This window comes from Malaclemys terrapin, chromosome 7 (genome assembly GCF_027887155.1).
Source record: "Malaclemys terrapin pileata isolate rMalTer1 chromosome 7, rMalTer1.hap1, whole genome shotgun sequence".
NCBI classification, from domain to species: Eukaryota; Metazoa; Chordata; order Testudines; family Emydidae; genus Malaclemys; species Malaclemys terrapin.
Window position 1 is genome coordinate 55,895,714 of NC_071511.1, and position 21,254 is coordinate 55,916,967.

The window sequence follows — 21,254 nt, forward strand, 5'->3', positions numbered from 1 at the left end:
ACCATAGCAACCCACTCAACAGCCTGAGCCTGTTCCAAGGCAGAGCCATTCAAACTGGGAGCTGGGAAAGCAGTGAACTGCGTCTCCTGCTACAAGGACGTAACACAGGCCGTCCCTCCCCCTCCCACCAACAGGTTCTCACAGGAACAAGGAACACGTCCAGCACCCCCACCTCCCCCAGGCAGAAGCAGTCACATGGCAGAGACTCATTTAAACATAGAGGGCCAAATTCTTCCATGGTGTCGCACCAAAGAAGTCAACTGAGCTCTGCTAGGGATGAATTTGGCTGAGCTGCTGGAAAGTACCCACAGCCAGCATTTTAATTATTCTCTACACACATCATCTTCTCTAACCCAATTTCTAAGGCAGCCTAGACCTCTGCAGTCCACAACATCTGAACTTGCTGCTTATGGCAAACACTGTCCAGAGTTTCTTCTTGCTAGAACGGGGGCAGTTGGAGTTATTTTGTTAAAAAAGGTGGTGGGAAAACATTCCAGAGCACATAATCAATGAGGATCTGGTTAACAAGGAATGTGCTTCTCAAGATAAGGCGGCCTGAAGCTCCGAGTCAAACCATTAGGCCTTCAAGTCTGGTCTCCTGCCTCCAGAGGTGGTCAGTGCCTAACCTTTCATAAGCAGGTGAAACTACCCTACAACATTCCCAGCTAACTGTGCAGTGCTGTATAAACAAGAAAAAATTACTTCCTGGTCCCTTCAGCAATCCTCGCATTTGATCACCATAACCTCAGCACGCAGAAACTACAAGTATTATTTACACAGCCACCAACATATGATTCCCTGGGGAATGGACTTCTAAAGTGGTACGCCAGGTGATAAAGGAATATCAAACTGAACAAGATCAGAGAAAATTAAGTTTATCCACAACTGATTTCTCTAGATCTTTCCCCAAATCTTAAAAATAGAAGTGCCCAAGACGGAGAAGAACATAGGGAGACAGCAACAAGTTGCAAAAGTTACACTTGGAAAAATAATCAGGAGCACAGATATTTGAACGGAGGGAGAAACCTAGACAGCACTAGTTCTGAAAGGAACCTAGGACAGCAGTTTGAAGGAGTTTGGAAGAGCAGAGTAAAGTAAGCCTGGGACAGTACTGAAGTGTATAGAAGTAAAGAGCCCATGTCATGCAACAGGGAGCCTATTTGGCGAGGTCACACCAGAATTATTACTTGTATTACCACCAGCTCCTTAGGCAATCAGTTCTGGAGGCCACAATTAGCAAAGAGCACAACAGAACAGAAGAAGGCAGAAAACAACAAAAGTGATCAGGGCTCACTTAGTAGCAAAGATTTTAAAAGCTACATTTGTGTAGTTTGACTAAGCACTGTCAAAGGAGGGGAGGACATGATAGAAGTCTATAAATAGTCAAGGGGTGGATACATCAGATTCTAGGAGCCCTTGATTTCTGGGGTAGCGCTTTCAAAAAATTTCCCACCGTTGTAGCTTTAAGGAGTCCTAGTGCAGGCAAGGCCATATTTAGCATCAGGCAGTTGAAACCTGCCCTGAGCAACACAAAGATTCTGGTGATCACCTGTAGCTTTGTCTGCACTCAGGACCCCAACACTACATCTCATACACTAGGGCAGGGATAGGCAACCTATGGCATGCATGCCAAAGGTGGCACGTGAGCTGATTTTCAGTGGCACCCACACTGCCCGGGTTCTGGCCACCGGTTCGGGGGGCTCTGCATTTTAGTTTAATTTTAAATAAAGCTTCTTAAATGTTTTAAAAACCTTATTTACTTTACATACAATAGTTTAGTTATATATTATAGACTTATAGAAAAAGACCTTCTAAAAACGTTAAAATGTATTACTGGCACGCGAAACCTTAAATTAGAGTGAATAAATGAAGACTCGGCACACCACTTCTGAAAGGTTGCCGACCCCTGCACTAGGACATTCTGACCTCAGAGAGCTGCACTGCAGTTAGCAAGGGTAGAAAATGGCTGAAATCCCTTCTCCCCAGAACAGAGTATAGACAGTGTCTGAATTAGCAGGGTTTGTTAGGCTATGTCTACACTACAGACCGTACTGCAGCTGCACCACTGTAAGGTCTCCTGGATAGCCACTCTATGCCGATAGGAGAGAGCGCTCCCGTCAGCAAAATTAAAGCACTCCAACGAGCGGCGGCAGCTATGTTGGCAGGAGAGGGTCTCCTGCCGACACAGCGCTGTTCGTACTGGCGCTTTTGTCGGTGAAACTTAAGTTGGTCGGGGGGTGGGGGGGGATGAGTTTTTCCACACCTCTGACCGACAAAAGTTTTGCCGATAAAAGTGCTAGTGTAGTTGTAGCCTTAGAATGAACACACCTGGACTAACTTCACATCTGGTTTGACAGCTGACTACATGTTAAAACAAGCAGGCTTTTTGTTTGTTTTTAAAAAGGTACATTTTATCTAGGCAATCTCACAATATTCAGTGATGAGAAGGGAGGAGAGCCTAAATATCCCTCCTGAAGAGACTGGCTAGAACTCCAGCGAGGGAGGCTTGGTTCTGCAACTCACAGCAGGAGACAGTATCTGGTTGTCCCTCCCATTATGTTAAAAAACTTGTCTCTGGTTTTCAAAGAAGTGAAAGGGCTTTGCGAGCCTTTGATGCAGACACAGCTCTGCAAAGCTTTCGAGATCTGTCTGAATGGCAGATCAGACAGCGAAAGAAGAAATCCAACATCCCCTGCGGAGGCAAGGCTCTCACTGATCTCCGTGGGAGTTTTCACTGGACCAGGCCTCTCCTGTGTATTTCCTTGCCCTCATTATGAGTCAGTCAGATTTGCTTTCCCTTTGAAACAAAGGATGAAGGTGGATTGGTCACCAATTAATCCCCATTCCATTTGACTGCACTTAACTGCCACTCCTGGCCAGCACAGAGCAATGGGTTATGAGAGTGAAGTGGGAATCTGAGTTTGCAAAGGAACTCCAGAATACTACAGACAAAGCATTTAGCCCCTCTGATGCATAAAGCAGTGTGGATAGACTTCAGAGAGTCTCCCTGCCCCAGCAAGACCACACCCATTGGAAACTGAAGGGCTGGGGAAGGAAATCCCAGAGGATATCACTCCTTTCTCACTGAAAGCAGCTAGGTATGAAATGGTAACAAAAAGCCAGACACATTTGGATGGCAGCCAGTTGACAGCGCTTGATATACTGCATTAGAGCAATTTGCCTTTGGAAAGCAAGACTTTCTAGAAGTTGCCTCAACATCAGTCTCTTCCCTCTAGAGGCTGACAGTGTCTCTGGACTGCAGAATAACTGGACCAAAAACTCAGCCCCTCAAAGCAGTATACTGCTGAGGTTACCTCGGCCCCAGTGTGTAGCCCCAGACACAGCAAGAAAATTGCCAATTACATAGCAGTAGTCTATAATGAGTGCTGAGATTTGGTGGTGGCATTTCCAGAGAAATGATGGGTGGCCACAGCACAAAGAAAGAGAAATATAGTAGAAATAGACACACCATCTGCATGCCCTACAATTGTTTTATACCCAAAATAACCTTTATTTTAGCCATTTTTGGAAAACAATTGACATATGCTGTGGTCATGGTTTTGCACTCTGGAATTACCATACCAGAGCTGGTCTTTTCAGACCCAACAGATCACTTGCAAAGCCAACAACGATGTGTTGCATGCCCCAAATAACCAGGAGAAGAGGGACAGCAAACATACATCCAACTTTAAAACCTTCACTCTGTAATAGCCTGCTTCAGCTCACAGCAGTATCACAGTACTTGTCAGAAGGGTGTTTCCAAACAAAAAGACTATGACTTAACCCACTTCCTTATATGCAGGCTTCAATCTGCAGAACTGTTTGGTGGTGGTGCAATGTCACCAGGATAGTGCATATTGGGGCAATGCAACAAGCAGAAACCTTTAGGCCCAGGCAGGTCCGAATGTCATGGATTTAAAGCTGGTAGTGTACTGAACGTACCCTGTCCCTAGTTATTTGGAGTCTTCAAATTAATTCTATAACTGCTAGTTGCCTTTAAAAATTAAAGTTCTTTCTAGGACAAGAAATCCTCTGCCGAAAGACTGTTGGTCACTGGCCATAAGCGTCTTCCCACATGCGTGGCAAAGCTCACTATATCAGGTAATTGATTACAAGACTGGTACACACCCAATACCAGCTGAAGTCCCTCACACATGGATCCAACTGCAGAGAGAAACTAACTAGGTTTTTGTGATCCTGGTCAGTTTCCATATGCAGCGAGTTTCCGCTTGTAGAGTGTTTCTGTCCTTGAGTGCAGCCTTACAATCTCCTGAAAGCCTGACAAGAGAAGAGATTAGGGTGACCAGATGTCCCGATTTTATAGGGACAGTCCCGATTTTTGGGTCTTTTTCTTATATAGGCTCTTATTACCCCCCAACCCTTGTCCCAATTTTTCACATTTGCTGTCTGGTCACCCTAGAAGAGATGTAGATTAATTTAAAGAAGGAGAGAGGAAAAGGAAGAAAAATTCACACCAGGAGAAAGATATTGAGACAACCTTGATGGCCATTTCTCCTAGCATGATTCTCAGTGCAAAAATACTGCAGGTCACCAAAAGTTTGGACATTAGTGACTACCAAAATGAGTCACTGCAGCTTATTACATTACTATGCAAGAGAGCCACAGACCAGCTTATTCACAGAGGCTAATCACTTAAAAAAAGTGGGGTGGGAAGACAGGATCAAGGATCAAGTTTTAAAGCCTCCTGGTGAAAGTCCTCCTGAACTCCCCAAGATATTTCCTCAGGCTGGTGGCATTCTAGAGACATGCACGGCTGGGCTCAGGCACATACTGTCCCATGCATGCTGCAAGTATTAACTGTGTGAGTGGGTGCCCTGACTCGGCTGCTTTTGTACTAAGATGGCCCTGCTGAGTTTGGTACCACTAACCTGGCTCTTTGTTGCTGAGCTTCTGCTCCATTTGTTTCCTGATGGGTTTGCCCTGACAGTATGGAAGCTCAGGGTTTACCTGTGATGCAGCTCTAAACAAAGCTTGTTCAAACTTGTCACTAGTGACATGTATCACATTTTGGATGCCTCCGTTTTCTGTCTATTTGAGGCTCTCTCTCTCTCTCTCTCTCTCTCACCTATTGCCCATGCCATACTGCCAGAGCCACAGTCAGCCGAGTTGGAGCAGCCTCTGTCAAACCTGCTGGCAGTGCATTTTGGATGAGGGGCCCTGAATAATGGAATTCACTCACCACCTCCCTCAGTCTGAAACAGCCTATACCTGTGGGCTTTCAGAACATGCTGCAAGGGCCACCTCCTTTCCTTGGCCTTTAGGGAGGGAGTGGGGACATGTGCCGTGAAGGAAAGACGCTGCACCTAGTGATGGGGGCCTTCCCCCTCCTCCTGCCTTTTGGGAAACCTGCTGCCTTTTATTTCTGTATTCTCAGAAAATGCCATGGGCACCCAGAGCTTTGGACAAGCACTTTTTTAGTGATCGTATAAATCTAAATTAAGACATAAATCTTCATGTCCCAGCAAGGGCCATTCTGTCATCTCTGTTAGCAGTCTCAGCGAAGAGGCCACGGACTGGCTGGGTCATGCAGACTGAACTACGGCCAGAGCTGCTCCATCCAGGTCAGGATGGAAGCGCCCTGGTGCAGCAGCCTGGGGGAGACTTGTGCAGCTGCTTCCCAGGCAGACCCTGTTCTGAGGCTATTGGAGTTAGTCGTTGGTGCTGTCAAACCTGGCACCATGGCTCCAATTCACTTTTTATAAATATTTGGGGCGAATGGGGGGAGGGGGGTAACACCACCACCACCGTGGATACTTGTGTGTAAGAAAACCCATGTTGTCCCCTAGGGCAGCTGTGACAAAGGTAAGTCTTCCCTATGGCTCACAGCCAGTGATGAGCTGCCAAAATCTTAACAACCGGTTCCCTATCGCGCTCTGGGTCTTCAGCTGCAGGCCCTTCAGTGCCGCCAAAGACCCAGAGCGAGTGAAGGACCCACCGCCGAAGTGCCACCGAAGACTCGGAGCGCCACCCAGTGAGTACAGGCTCCACGTGTTTTATTACATTTTTTTTTTTAAATAATCCCTGCCGGGGCCCCATCGAAACTGTTCGAATTGGGCCCCGCACTTCCTAAAGCTGGCCCTGCACATCGGGGTTGCAAAATTGTATCAGGAGCTGGGTAGGGAAGGCTGTGCCTCCCAAAACAGCCTGTCCCCCCCCCACTTCCGACCCCCACCCATGTCCTGCCCCCCTCAGAACCCACAAGGGCCGCAAGCAACCCATCAAACCCCCCGCTCCTTGTCCCCTGACCACCCCCTCCCGAGACCCCCCACCCTTACTGCCCCACAGGACCCCTCCCCACCCCCTCCCCAACTTGCCCCGCTCCCTGTCCCCTGACTCCCCCAACCCCATCCACCTCCACCCCGACAGACCCCTGGAACTCATGCCTACCCGAACCCCCGCACCGTTCCCCGTCCCCTGACCACCACCCCCCAGAACCTCTGCCCCCTCCCTGCCCCTTATCCACCACTGCCCCCCCGACCCCCTTACCCCCGCTTCCCCCCTCTTGGAGCCTCAGCGCGCCGCGTCCAGGAGCGGCCCTGGACAGCGCTGCAGGGGCATGGCTCCAGCGGGACCTGAGCTCCTGCCACTCGGAGCCCCGCCCCCTTACCACGTGGCTCTCAGCAGGAGGAGCTCAGACCCCGCTGGAGCCACGCCGCTTTAGCTCTGTCCAGGGCTGCTCCTGGACGTGGCACGCTGAGGCACCGGGGGATGGGGGAAGGCAGAAGCAGGGGGCAGCCTCCGACATTCTAGTGGGGGCCCCTGCGAGGCCTGGGGCAAATTGCCCCACTTGCCCCCCCTCTGGGCGGCCCTGCTGCGGACCGGAGTTGTTTGCCCACCCGCCCAGCCCTTTAACAGCCGGTTCTACACCGGCTTCAAATTTAACAACTGGTTCTTGCGAACCGGTGGGAACTGGTTCCAGCTCACCACTGCTCATGGCACTATGGCTCTACAGGAGCGATATTAGAGTCTGCCACCTGCTCGAAGGTGTTACTCCGCATTCTGCCCCAGAGATGCACAAGCACCTCAGATTAGTTCCGAGGTAGGCTCCAACACCTCTTTAGATCATAATAAAATACATTAATAAAAGCAATGAGTAGGGTTCAAAGTTTTTGCTCAAGGCAGTTTCTAGCAAACAATGGCAAATTTCACTGGAGCGGGACTGACGGGCAAACTTCCATGGAGCTTTAGAAGGCAAAACAATCCCGCTCCTGTATCTGCAGTTTAGTAAATAACGTGGTTTTTTGTTAGAAGTTGAGTTATTTTTTTCCCCTCCTTGTAATTCAAGTCAAAGTTGTCCCCGTGACTCCATCACTTATTTTTAGCCCGTCACTAAAGCCTTCAAAGCGGGCAATTCTCTCTCCGTCTCCTCACTTTGCTGGGAGAAAGAAAATAAACCTGCATGCAGGATAACCATGGAAACCAACCGTGTGAGAGCCACACTCAGCAGAAGACAAAACACTTTCAAGAACGGAAACAAAGCATCAGCTCTTTTGTTTCTAGAGCTAGTGACCGCTGTGGTGAGAGAGCTGACAGCTCAGCCCACTGTACTTCAGACTTGGGGATCTCACTGAATGCAGCCTTTTCAGGGGTGTACAGAGGAAGCACCAAGAGGCGGAAGTGGGGTGAATACAGCCACCCGCTCCAGGTGCAGAATGCCAAACAAAAAGGCTACAGAGCCGAATCTGGGACAGTTCTGTGCACAGCATGGAGCACCATGTGTGCACACTTAAGCCAGGAGGTTCAGGGTTCTATCTTCAGCATCACAGCAGGGACTGGGATGGCTCTGCATGCAGGGACTGCAGAAGGAAGGAATAACTGATGAGGCTTCACTGGCAAATAAGGCCAGAATTGAGCAGGTTAGCAGTGAGCACTCACCATCCATTCCCAGGAATAGTCTAGCAAGCACTAGCCATACCCTCACAGGGGTACTTACCAATATTTGGATGTTTTAAAAGTCGGCAGATTCGGGCCTCACGTTCCAGTTTCTGGTGATCTGGAAAGAGAGCGAGAAAGAGGGTGTAAGCTGGCAAACTGCAAACTAGACTCTTGCTTAGATCCGATGGGATAGAGAGACAGTGAATTGACGGGTCAGTGGAAGGCTGAGTGAGACTAGAAATGGCTGGAATGCAGCAGTCTCCCAGGAACTCACCACTGTCACGGGGCGAGGCTGCATGGGGCAAAGCATCTGCAAATAGCGAAGGCTGTGGACGACATCCCCCCCCACCCCCCGCCACGGTCATTGCTGGGTGGTTTTCCCAACTTGTCTTTAAAGCAAGTAGTGCAGGGGTGGAACGTTTTGGTCTCTTGTCTCTGCCACAGATGTGAAATACCAATTTGAGTTCAATGGCTTCTGAGACTGGCCCGCTTTTCAAGGAGGCGTGAGTGAGTAGATACCTGGAAACTCTTATGTGAAATGAATTTTGCCAGGTCTCAGTGCAAAAGGAACGATCACCTCAGCCACCTTCCAGAAGAGACAATAAGATACATTGAGTCACAGGAATGCACAGCCATCACGTGAGCCGGAGGAGCAGAGGGGGGAGCACTGCCAGTTGCGCTCAGCGCCCGTGCATGGGCTCTGTGGTGGAATGCTGATCAAGCACTCGAGAAGTGCTTGCTAAGTGCTAAGCACATTTATTGCAACAGACAGGCAATGTCAGTCCAAGCAGGGCTGTCATCTGGATTAAAAGAGAAAATATCAAGGCGAGGGGAAAAGGCTTCTCCGCCCCTAAAATTTAACACATGTGGAAGCAGGGAAGGGACCTGTAGGTGCTTTGCCCATGTTAGCCAGGGAACAGAGGGTTTTTCCAGTCACTGAGGAGCCAAGAGGAAGGAGATGTGTCATTAAATTGACTGAGTCTTGGCTCTCCCCAGCCTCATCTTCCTCTTGCCCACCTCTGCCCGGAGGGAGCAACACTCACCTGAGGGTGTGAGGGGAGAGCAAAGGCTTCACAGAGAGGGCATGAAAGAGCCAGATTTGGAAAGGAACTTTAATAGCTGCTAAACCCCAGTTCTCCCAGGGGAGCAGACCCCCAGAAACAGAGAAGTCAGCATTGTCCCTCTTCCCCGACCACCAACACAAGGGGAAGGTGGAGGAAACTGGCACTGACCCCCTCTCCCATTCCTACACTTCTTCCTTTCTGCATCTCCATCAGGCTAAGTTGAAAATGTGTGTCCTCCCTGGCCCACTCTCTGGCAAGCAAATCTTCCCCCTGGGAATAACACTGCAGCATGAGCGGCAGCGGCCTGGCTGGCTGGACTACATGGTGTGGTCAGTGGCAGGAATGAAACATGCTCTAATTGACAGGCTTCTCCCCAGGCTTCACCACCCTGCCTCTTGCCCCTGAAAGCCTCAGGTAACAACACAGGGAGAGCAAGGCAAGGCTCCACGCACAATAGCTCCCTCTTGGGTTGGGAGCAGCAGCCCAGGACCTGCAGGATTTTTGTCTTAGCTTTCCCACTGCTCCAGTGTAGCAAATATCCTGATTTTATGGGTTGAGAGATGCTCACATCCTCATCTGCTGCCGTTGGGAACTACGGGGGGGGGGGGGGGGGGGAGGAATCTTTTTCTTACCCTTCCCTCCTTCCTAGTCCTAGCAGTTATTATGTTTTCACTGCTCTGTTCCAGAATCACCCCAAAATAAGGAGCAGAAAGCAAGAATGCCTGGAGGAGCCCTGTACTGATAAAAGAGTGGCTTGGTTTCTGCCTGTAGCAGTATCCCTCACAGCAAAAGTTGTGCAAAGCAGCCGCAAGGTAACCTGCTGCTTCCAGATTGCACTGAAAACTCTGCCCTTGGAAGGCTGGGGTTAGCTATGTGAAACTGTGATGGGTGGGTGGAGTGTAGACACACTTATACCTCCACTTCAATGGGTGGGACCTCAGGAGAAGACATGAGATAACAATATTGATGCAAGGCCCTCTGAAAAGAGACTCCCAAGTTCTGTGTAACTCTACCCAGAATGCCTTGCACCAGTGCACAGTATCACAGCCTGACTGCAGCTGAAAAAGGAACTGAACGCAGAATATTTCCAGAGGTCAACAGGGCCCAAATGGCCAGAAACTGTACTAGCCTAAAACCATGGCCACAAGCAGCAAAGGGATCTGAGACAGATTGCTGCCTCCCCCGGGCATGAGATGGAGAGGCTGTGACACACCAAAGGCAGAACATTCCAGAGCTGCAGACTCTCTCCAGAGAGGCCACACTCCATTGTGCCTGCTGGGTGCCTAATGCCATTCAAACCGTAAGTGAGTAGAGCACCAGGCACCCTTTCCTATCAGCCTCATCTCAGCAGCCAGAGATTAAGATAAACTCTCTTCCCTCCCACCCAGGGCCTCCCAACTCCACATGGCAGCACCTACAGATCAGGGGGCCCTGCTGCCCACACGGATCATGCTGCCCTCGTGAACAAGCGATGCCTGTAGAGAACCTGTTGCGAAGTGTAAGGACGCAGGGAAGCCAAAGGCCAAACAGCTGAGCAAAGGAGAAGGGAGAGAGGTAGGAGCGCACCACGTGCTACTCAGCTGCTGGGCCCTGACAGCCAGCTTACAGCATCACAGCCTCAACAGATATGACATAACCACTGAAACACCAGAGGGGACATAAATCAAGTGCAATTACTCCCCTGAAACCTTACACTGTCACTGCAGGGGGCAGGAGCAGGGGACCAGGCTGGTGACTGTGACCCCACCCGCACCAGAGCTTGTGACATGGGGCCATGGCCTGACACCCCTATCTCCCAGCACACACAAGGGCTGGCCCCAGACCAGGGAAGGAGGAGAGCACTCCAGTCACAAGGTACAGCAAACTATTTCTGGTCCGAGGAAAGCGTTCCACAATGCTCTGTCTCCAGGGTAACCAAACAGGCCAACTCCAGCACAGCTCTGAGAGGGAAGGCACCTCCTGACCATGTGCAGCTGCTCCAACCCCCAACAGCAAGAGCCTTGTTCAGCCTGCCGGACAGCAAGCAAACACAGAAAGGTTGACTCACATGGGCTCTGGAGGATCACGGATCTGATGCCAGGTGGCAGCAGAGAGCCCTTCAGCTTCAGACTCGAGAAGGGCCCCACCAGACAAGAGGGTCCTTTTAAACCCCTCTTCTTTGCCACACACAGTACACTCAATCTCTGACCAGAGATCAGAGGTGAAAAAAAAAAAAAAAAAAAAATGGAGATATCCCATCTCCTAGAACTGGAAGGGACCTTGAAAGGTCATCAAGTCCAACCCCCTGCCTTCACTAGCAGGACCAAGTACTGATTTTGCCCCAGATTCCCAAGTGGCCCCCTCAAGGATTGAACTCACAACCCTGGGTTTAGCAGGCCAATGCTCAAACCACTGAGCTATCCCTCCCCCCTGCTGAAGAGGCCTGCTTGGTCCCATCTAGTCTAACACCATACCCTGTAATACAGCGTGGCTTCGTATTGCATCTTTTCCTAATGCTCCTAATTTTTATTGGCCTGTTTATTGTGGTCACAAATAAAGCAAGATTACATAAAACCAAGAAAGTAAGAAAAAAGGTAGGCACAGGGATCAGCGTCAGACACAAGGTACTAAACAAATAGTGCATTCATGAAATCTTAAGAAGCCAAGGAGAGAAGTTTGTAAGATTTGCTGATTGCTAAACTAGCTCGTAGCTTCAGCAGGAATGACGAAAGGCAGCCATGTGTTCAAATATCTGTCTTACCAACAGTTCAGAAGGCCAGTCATTTTTCCCATGGATCAAACTTCACAGATTTTCACACACCATCTGTCAAGTGAGGAAATATTCCTTCCCCCATACCCCCCAAATCTCCAGCAATTGTAACTCTGCAGCTAACAACAAATGAAGCAACCCTGACCTGGGTTGGAGAAATTCATATTCTACAGCCAGTAGGGACCATGGCAATCATCTGGTCTGACCTCCATAACTTCTGATCTGAGCTACCGCACATCTTTTAGAAAAGATCCAGTCACAATGTAAAGACTTCAAATGATGGAGAATCCACCACAGCCCTAGCTTAGTTGTTTCAAATATTAATTACCCTCACTGTTAAAAATTTTCCCTTAATATCTAGTCCGAAACTGTCTAACTTTCCAACCAATGGATCTCATGATGTCTTTCTTTGCTAAATTAAAGAGCTATCTACTCCCAAATGATTTCTAATACCTCACAAAGCTAAGGTAGAGTATCCGCTACAATATCTTTCTAAGTCGGCTGCAATGTTTTCCAGCCATAAACCAAAATCTTTTGATTTTTGGACTATTCCACAATCTATGAAGCAGAGAGCACAACTTTATACAATCACTGATGGAAAAGCCCATTCTAGATAGACTGCTTGTGGTGAAGTAGAAATTATACAAAATTTGGTGTTGAGTAATATTATGATTAACACAAAAACTTTCTTGCATGTACCTGAAAACTGAAGGACAAAAACTTACTTATATTTAATGTGCACTTTAGGACAGTGAATACTGAGATCCCTTTGCCAGGCTGCTTTTAAGCAAGTACAGTTATTGGAATTTTGTTCAACAATTAGGAAGCTGTAGATAATACTACCTCTCTTAGCATTACTATTCTGAAAGAGCAACTCCAAGCTAACAAAAAAGCCTTATGACTACTGTTACTCTGCAAAACATTGCTTAATAACCAGATAGTTAACTAACTGGTTGTTTTAAAAAATTGTTTTAAAAAGACAACATTTAAATGTTAAAATTATTAATGCAAATACAAAATCTGTATTTGCCCTTCAGTTTTCAGGTGCTATCTAGAATAGGCTTTTCCATGAGTGATTGTGGAAAGTCGTATCCTCTGCTTCATAGGAATTACACATACACGTAGTCTAGGGTTACCATACGTCCGGATTTTCCCGGACATGTCCGGCTTTTCGGGCCTCAAATCCTCGTCCGGGGGGAAATCCCAAAAAGCCGGACATGTCCGGGAAAATAGGGAGGGAGGGCCCGGCGGTGCAGGGCTGGGGGCCGGCGCGGTGCTGGGACGGGGGTGTGGGTACTTGGCCGGGGCCGGCGCGATACTCGGCCAGGGGCCGGAGCCGGCGCAGTGCTCGGCTGGAGCCGGGGCCAGGGGCACTTGGCCAGGGGCCGAGGCCGGGGCCGGCGTGGTGCTCAGCTGGGGGCGCGATGCTTGGCCGGAGCTGGGGCCGGGGGCGCGGTGCTCGGCCAGGGGCCGGGGCCGGCGCAGTGCTTGGCCGGAGCCGGAGCCGGGGGCACTTGGCCAGGGGCCGAGGCCGGGGCCGGCGTGGTGCTCAGCTGGGGGCGCGATGCTTGGCCGGAGCTGGGGCCGGGGGCACGGTGCTCGGCCGGGGCCGGGGGCACTTGGCCAGGGCTGGCGTGGTGCTCGGCCAGAGCTGGGGGCGCGGCCACTTGGCCAGGGCCGGCGCCCCAGGGCCCGAGCCAGGCGGGAGACGCCAGGGCCAGAGCCTCTTGGCCTGGGCCGGCCGGCCACTGGAGGGAGCCGCTCGGCCAGGGGGGCCGGACTGGGCTGCGCCGCACCCCGCCCCAGCCCCAGCTTACCTGCTGCCTCCCTGTTTCAGGCTTCCCGCGAACATTTGATTCGTGGGAAGCAGGGGAGGGAGAGGAGCAGGGGGCGGAGCGTTCAGGGGAGGGGGCAGAGCTGGGGCCGGGGCCCCATGGAGTGTCCTCCTTTTTAAAAATTAAAATATGGTAACCCTAACGTAGTCTTACTCAACTGAATGGGACTACTCGCAAGTGTCAAGTTAAAACAGACACTTGTTGGAAGACCAGGGTGTAAGGAATTTGGTTGTACACTACAACATATGGACCATCTGCTAGAAACGGCTAACCAGGCTGGGGAAACACACACACACACACACACACACACACACACACACACACACACCACTGTGTATGGAAGACAAAAGGAGAGAGTGAGCTGAGAAAATTCAAGATCTTAGCAATATGTTCCAAATATATTACATTCAGTTAAAAACCAAAGGGAATGAGTTAAACGAAGTTACATTAGATTTGGGAACAGATAGAACAATGTACAGCTGATTTTTTTTGCTATCAATTTTTAATAATCTTCAACCAGTGGTGTTGGGAACATGAATGGCTTTGAACTAAGCTGCTAAATAAATAAAATACAAGGAAATACTAATTTTCTCATATTTGATGGCGTATCAAATTCCTAATTTGTGATTTCTAATAAAGTTCGAAGAGCATCTCTGCAAACTTTGTGGGGAAATTAAGGACCACAATGGGGAAGTCTCATTAGTGAGATCCTGATGCAGACCATCCAGGAGAAACATCCAGTAATTTCAAGTAAATCATTTGAAATTTCCAGGAATGGAGTAAAATTAAGCTAAATAAATCTTTTCATTTAGTAGACATTAACTTCTAGAGGTAAGATCTAGACCTTCGCCTACTTGAAGGAAATAACTCAGAGAAAAGAGGCCTCTGGATTTGTGATATCAAGCCTAGAAAAGCTGGATTTTTAAAGACTTGTTTCTCTCTGTGTAGAAGCACATGAACATCAGCTGTGCATAGGAGCCTAATACCCTGGAAGAGTCATGTTTTGATTGAATGATTATTCAGTGGCAAAAAGAAACAATGTGCAGTTAAGGTTGCATGGTGGCATGTCACACGCTTGCAGAACATGGGAGCTGAGCAAACTCAAACTTCTGTAAAGCAGGAAAAGCAGAGCTGAGGTTGTGCATGTAACCTGACCCCCACCCTCTTTCAGAAATGCCCCATTAACAGACAGCTCGCTCCCCCACACCTTAACATCAGCAGAGTCCCAACAGCCCCACTTGAGCACATGGCCCCAGCCACATCCGTGACACATTCATTACACTCCCCACTCCAACCAGCCCGCTCTCCTGTGCCCAGCCCACACGTCCCAAGGAGGGAAGGTCTCCATGAAGTCTTCACTCCCAAATACACAAACGTTTCTATTGCCATTAGTTCCCCCTTCCTATAACGCAACTAACCTCCAGTGCCTGGAGTGAAGGACAGCTACATAATGCAGTGGCATAGCCTTGGGGCGCAGGGGGTTGGCAGCCACTGGCAGAGTTGCGCAGCACACAGGGACTGGCGTTTACTGGCAGAGCTGGGGGGAGGGCTCATGCCTCCCTCATCTGATCTCCCAACCGCTCCCCTCCCCTACCATCCACCCCCATTTCCCCCCTCCTCAAACCCCCCTCATCTCACTGCAGCCCCACAGCCCTCTCACCCTATTCTCCTAGTGCCCCATTCCTCTGCCCTCTAATGCACCTCATCTCCCAGGAAGCACTATGTCTAATCCTCCCACCCAAAGACTTTGATTACATTCCCTCAAAATACAATTGCCACCCACAACTCACAAATTGTAGCGTCTTCCAGCCACACCATCCAAAACTCCTTTTGGCCTAGGTAGGGGCTTGTGACTGACTTATCCATATATACGTTACTTGAAGAGTGAGTTCACAGCCCTGAAACAGGGCTTTTGGGAGGAAAGGGGGAGTTTGGGGTGGGCCTGTAACTCAGGAACCATTTGGTCATATGACCCCAAATTTGGATCACTAATGCTACCCCAGCAACCCCATGAGGCACACCGAATTTCAAAGTAGCTAGACTAACCACTCAGATTTTAGAGCACTTATAAGAGTCAAGCTTTAAAGCATATAAAGTAGTAGGAATGGAAACCCTCTAGCTGCTTTTCTGTACTGGTGCATGTGCAGTGTAAAAGTGTACATTTTCCTAAATACCGTTCTGAACTTGGATCCCCCAAAGGCTTAGTGAGTGCCATGCAATCCCGGGCGTAAAACTCAACAGATTGAGACCATTTTCACTCATAGCTCTTCAACAGTTTGATCTGGACTTTGCAAAAAGTCCCACCTAGGGACTTATTTTAAAATAGTTATTCTTTTGAGGGTTTATTCTCTGGAACCCCTGGCTCAAATGACTCCAAATTTGGGTCACTACCTACCCTTCACCCTCTTGAAGCACACCAAATTTAAAAGAAATCCAACTAAGCCTACGTAGCATGTCAATATTCGAAAAATTAGAAAGGTCAACCTTTAAACAGGTGTCATGATGCAACCTTAACTACAGTGACACTCCTGTACCACTATAATGTGCATTTCCCCAGTCCCAGTCATTTGAAATGTTCAGAAGACAGAACTATCTAGCTTCACAGTCCCCTTGTATTAGATTCAAGTAATATGTAAATATTCCAGATGAGGAAACTGAGGTACAACAGGTTTGTCCAAGGTCATAGCTAGGAACAGAGACCAGGAGTCCCACCTCCCTGCTCTAGCCACTAGCTCAAAATGCTTCCCATGAGAATTATAATTAGGAAGCTTTTTCTTGCAGGGACGTCAGTGCCTGGAGGAAAATGCTTTCAGACACATTGTGCACAGGACATCTGCAAGCCACAGCAGTCTAGAGCTGTCAACGGGGAATGTTTACGTAACACAAACAAAAAGATATGATGAAAAAGGTCATTGTGCCTAATCAGCCTGTGGGGGTGAGGGGAGGGAGGGGGGAGAGACAGACGAGAAGGAAGGGGAAAACTATCCATGTTGTGTTTCCTTCTGACTCCAAAAGGCAGACCTGAATGATTTGGAAGCCCGCCATAAACCTAAAAAGGAGCTGAGTCCCAACTGAGCTGGGGCGGAGGTTTGAGAACTTGAGAGGAGGGCGTAGGGAACATTGGAAGAGATTATTAGTTGTCAGGTGCATTACGGCAGCATGACATTCCTGCTATGCACATGCTGCACAATATCAACTCCCTCTCCCAACAGCCTCATCCGTAGCTGTGGATGCTCTGAGCGCCTCTCACTCCCAGGAGACGCAAAGAGGGTCTTCATTACAGCTTTAGGCAGCTGTAACCGCAAACACCACTTTCCAGTCAAAGTCTTTCCAACAGCCCACAAGGGGATATACTCTGACCCAGGAGATTTCAAGAGTATGTGCACATTTCTCATCCCATCCCCACCCACCTGTCCAAGAGCTCTCTCGATTGAAAGTCCTAGGAAAAGCACAAAACAAAAACCACACCAGCTTACGAGGATTCCCACCCTTGACAAACACAAGCAGAGGGCGACATTTAAAGCTAAGCCATTAAATGACTCTTTCAGACCATGAGAATAAAAATTAAGAGGACAGAAAGAATAGGAGAGATTTTGCAGAGCAATCATAAAATGCAGCCGTAAGATTGCTTGTGTAGCTGTGTTATGCCAATGGGAGAGAGCTCTCCCGTTGACATAACAAAATCAGCTCAACGAGCAGCAGTAGCTATGTCAGCAGGAGAGCATCTCCCACCATCATAGTGCTGTGCACACGAGCACTTATATCGGCAAAGCGTATGTTGCTCAGGAGTATGAAAAAAACACCCCCTGAACGACACAAGTTTTGCCAACATAAATGCTAGCGTAGACATGGCCTAAGTGTTATAATTAAACACATGTTGTGTGCCTATCCATGGAAGCAGCCAAAGTCAGCCAATCAAGGAAATCTTCCAACTCTGTTCTGTACCAATGTCTCACTCTTCCTAATACCAACTAGAGTACATAGTTGAGCTAACCAGTAATGCCGCCTGCGTATTGCCAGTCTTCCTGCACAAAACATATACATGTAATTGTGGTTGTTGTTGGAGAACAGTATCTTCATTCTAGATTACCCTTCTGAGAAAAAGAATGGGAGTAGTCCAGAAGAGGAAGCAAATTCCAGGCAATAATTTCATTTCAATTGCTGTCATTCTGCCAATCCAAGAGACAGTCAATTTGTGCCAGCTGCTAAGATAACTTCTGAGTTGCTTTAAAATGGGAATCAAATTAGCATCAAATAGATTTTGCAGCAAGGGACTAATCTCCACCTCCAAGTCTTCTATGCTTTTCTTCATCCATTTAAGTTTAGGTTTCAGAGTAACAGCCGTGTTAGTCTGTATCCGCAAAAAGAAGAACAGGAGTACTTGTGGCACCTTAGAGACTAACAAATTTATTAGAGCATAAGCTTTCGTGGACTACAGCCCACTTCATGCATCCGAAGAAGTGGGCTGTAGTCCACGAAAGCTTATGCTCTAATAAATTTGTTAGTCTCTAAGGTGCCACAAGTACTCCTGTTCTTCTTTTTTCATTTAAGTTTAAACTCCCACTCTCAGGAACCCTTAACAAACTAGCTTCATCACACTGGACTTGAAACCAGAGATTTCAACAAGTTCCCTGATTTCTTACATAATGTTGGTGATCAAAAGTATGCTCTTAGATATTATTAATAAATCAGTAGTAGCAAATTATGCTAGCTGCAGATGCCACTTCTACTGACCAAACTGAGCTTCTTGGTCTCTCATGCAGTACTCTGATGGCACTGAGCAGCAAGTTTAAATGGACTCTGGACACCATAGGATTTCCCTCCACCTCTTATCAGACCACTCCCGGTGGCGTATCAATACTGCACACTGTGTGGTTTTTTGAAGGGAAGGGGCTTCTGGCCTGGTCAAGAGCAAGGAGTGGTCATACCCCCCACTCCCACCCCCCCCCCCCCCCAAAGAGGTATTTGAAAGACAGGCAGGTGAGATTTTATTTCGCTCTGCTGCTGGCTACAACATGCACCAACAAAACCAGTATGGCACTAATGAAGTTGCTTTTGCCACTCACAAACAGCAGTTTCATGAGGAAATGCTGCAAAACCTTCCTCTCTGACAAAGCCTTTCTACCATAACACATATGACAATAACAGTCTTCTATCTACCTTCTCCCCTCCCAAAACCAGACAAAGCATACCCCTCCCACACAGTGTTTTATACCTTAAGAAGGGAAAAGGGCCAAAAAGACTCCGTGAAGTCTTTTAGGGACTGCACTTTTGCTTATCAATTATGCATGGAAAGTGCTCAGAAACTACAGGGCTGGGCAGCAGTATAAAGCCTGAGGAAAGACAAAGCCACAGCACAGAAGAGCTAGCAGGCAGTTTCCATAGTTGGGTGTGAGAGCTGTACGAACAGGAATACCACATCGCACCATGCAGACAGAGGAGCAATAGCTACTTGGCCCCCTTTACAAGATGGCCGCTGGGAGCAAAGATAGTCCACTGGCTCAGGCACTAGCTTGGGACAAATCATTTATTCCTTTTGTGCCACGGCTCCCACATGGAAAGTGGCAATCACAGCACTTCCCAAACCCACAGAGGAGTATCAAGGACAGATGATTAAAAATGGTGAGGCATTTTAGGAATGAAGGGGAGGAGGCTATGAAGCACCTAAAGATAGACTGATCAAGCAATTGATCCAAAAAGGTGTTCCCTGAGCCTTGCTATTGACACGGCTACCTCAATGCCACAAGCCGCATCCTTACCCATGTGTATATTTTTGTTTCCTCTCTCAGCAAACTTGCTAGGTGATGCACTGGAGGTTTCTTCCCCTCGGGTGGGGTAGGGAGGTGGACTGGAAACAGGAAAGAGAATTCTGCACATGGCACCCTGCTCCTCCATTTCCAGAAGGAACCTTAACACTGAACATCCTCTGCAGCTGGGAGTAGGGGGAAAGCAATGTGATTGTGTTGGAGGAGGAGGAGGAGGAAACTAACGTCTGGGGCTCTCAGACAGACGCTGAATGCTACAATAGCAACTTGCCAGGAGCCTCCGGGGCGAAGGAGGTCAAATTCCTCAATCAGTGCAGAATCGCAGCACCAAGACCGACAGCACAGTCAGGGTTAATTGTATGACTAAATTAATATTAAAAAACAACACTGGAAGGAGGCTCCAGGGAGGAGACAGATTTGCTACATGTCACCCAGTCATCGCTGATCTTTCCCTACAGGGGCCGTAGGCCAGAGAGGCATAGATGGGAGCTCAGGAGATAGTAGGGGTGACACTCCTCACAGGTACCCAAGGTGGGGAGGCACCTTGCTACCACCTGCTCTTAACATGAGGGAGCCTCATCTGTGCCTGCCCGGGGTCAGCTCCCTGACACCACTAGCAGCTACCGTCCACACAAGCACTCCCTTCCAGGCCTCACTCTCTCTTCAGGCTAGCATCAGGCACACCCCGATCTCTCCAAGTGTCCCCTGCGCTGTCCAGCCCCTACTCCACTGGACGCTCACAGAATTACCAGCCCCGCTGTTCCCCAATGAACAGTACATCGCTGCCTATTAACGCCCCTTCAAACACAGCTTTGCTCAACACACGGCACTAAGACTTGTTTATAGAGAAAGCAAGTACACGTTTATTTAACAGAGACCAGAGAGTCATGATAGCAAACAGAACGATTGGAAACAAAGGGTCACATATAAAACAAAATCATAACAGGCTTTCTGTGGCCTAAGCTCAGCGGACAAGTTATCCCCCTGTCTAAAGAAGTCTCTTGCCCAAAGCTCTTCTCAGCATTTTCAGCCGAGCCTGGCTGAGAGCCCTTTCTCAAGAAGCAACCCCACGGCTTACGTCCTGGTGAAGGATCCCATGGAGTCTTCTTTACCCCCAGACAGGACAGACCAGATGTTTGATCATCACCTGAAAACACTGTTTACTTCTTCCTGTCAATTTTCTTCTGAAGTCCCACAAGGTCTTCATTAGCATTTGACTCAGTATGCTAATAGACTTCTATTGTGAGACACAATACACAGTGGTCCCCCAGGGAGATAAGTCTGCTGGAGAAGTATGCCTCAAGGCATGCTGCCTTTAACTGACCTGCCTTTAACTACAAGGAAATTATGTTCTTAAGGCCAATAGACAGACAGACACACGACACACACACCTTCTTACATGCCATCCCCACATGCCTCTTGACACAGGTTTTCATTAGAGAGACCTCACATGTCGCTTCTGCAGACTAATGTCACTCATGCTGCCCAGAACCCGCCCCCCAAAAACTCCGCCCCCCACCTGCCTAAGGCTCTGGGACAGAGTTTGAGTGGAGGATGAGATCTGGGGTAGGTAGGGTGACCAGATGTCCTGATTTTATAGGGACAGTCACGATTTTTGGGTCTTTTTCTTATATAGGCTCCTATTACCCCCCACCCCCATCCCGATTTTTCACACTTGCTGTCTGGTCACCCTAGGGGTAGGGGATTGGGGCGCAGGCTCTGGGAGGGAGTTTGGGGGTGCGGGGGGTGTGGGGATAGGGCGCAGGCTCTGGGAGGGAGTGCAGGCTCTGGGAAGGAGTTTGGGGGCGGTGGGAAGGTATGTGGGGGAAGGGAGTGCAGGCTCTGGGAAGGAGTTTGGGGGCAGGAGGGGGTAGGTGGGGAGGGGGAGGATGTGCAGGCTCTGGGAGGGAGTTGGAGGTGTGGCGCTTACCTGGGGCTCCAAGGT

At 48.9% G+C, this 21,254-nt stretch overlaps 1 protein-coding gene across 26 annotated transcripts in view; it reads right to left on the reverse strand.

The window, feature by feature from the left end:
* Nucleotides 1-21,254, reverse strand: part of CAMK2G (calcium/calmodulin dependent protein kinase II gamma) — a 157,415-nt gene that overhangs the window by 86,219 nt on the left and 49,942 nt on the right. For all 26 annotated transcript variants that reach the window (XM_054035528.1, XM_054035521.1, XM_054035514.1 and 23 more), the window contains exon 3: nucleotides 7,955-8,014. In XM_054035528.1, the coding sequence (XP_053891503.1) occupies nucleotides 7,955-8,014 (60 nt within the window). The remainder of the gene's footprint in view (nucleotides 1-7,954; nucleotides 8,015-21,254) is intronic.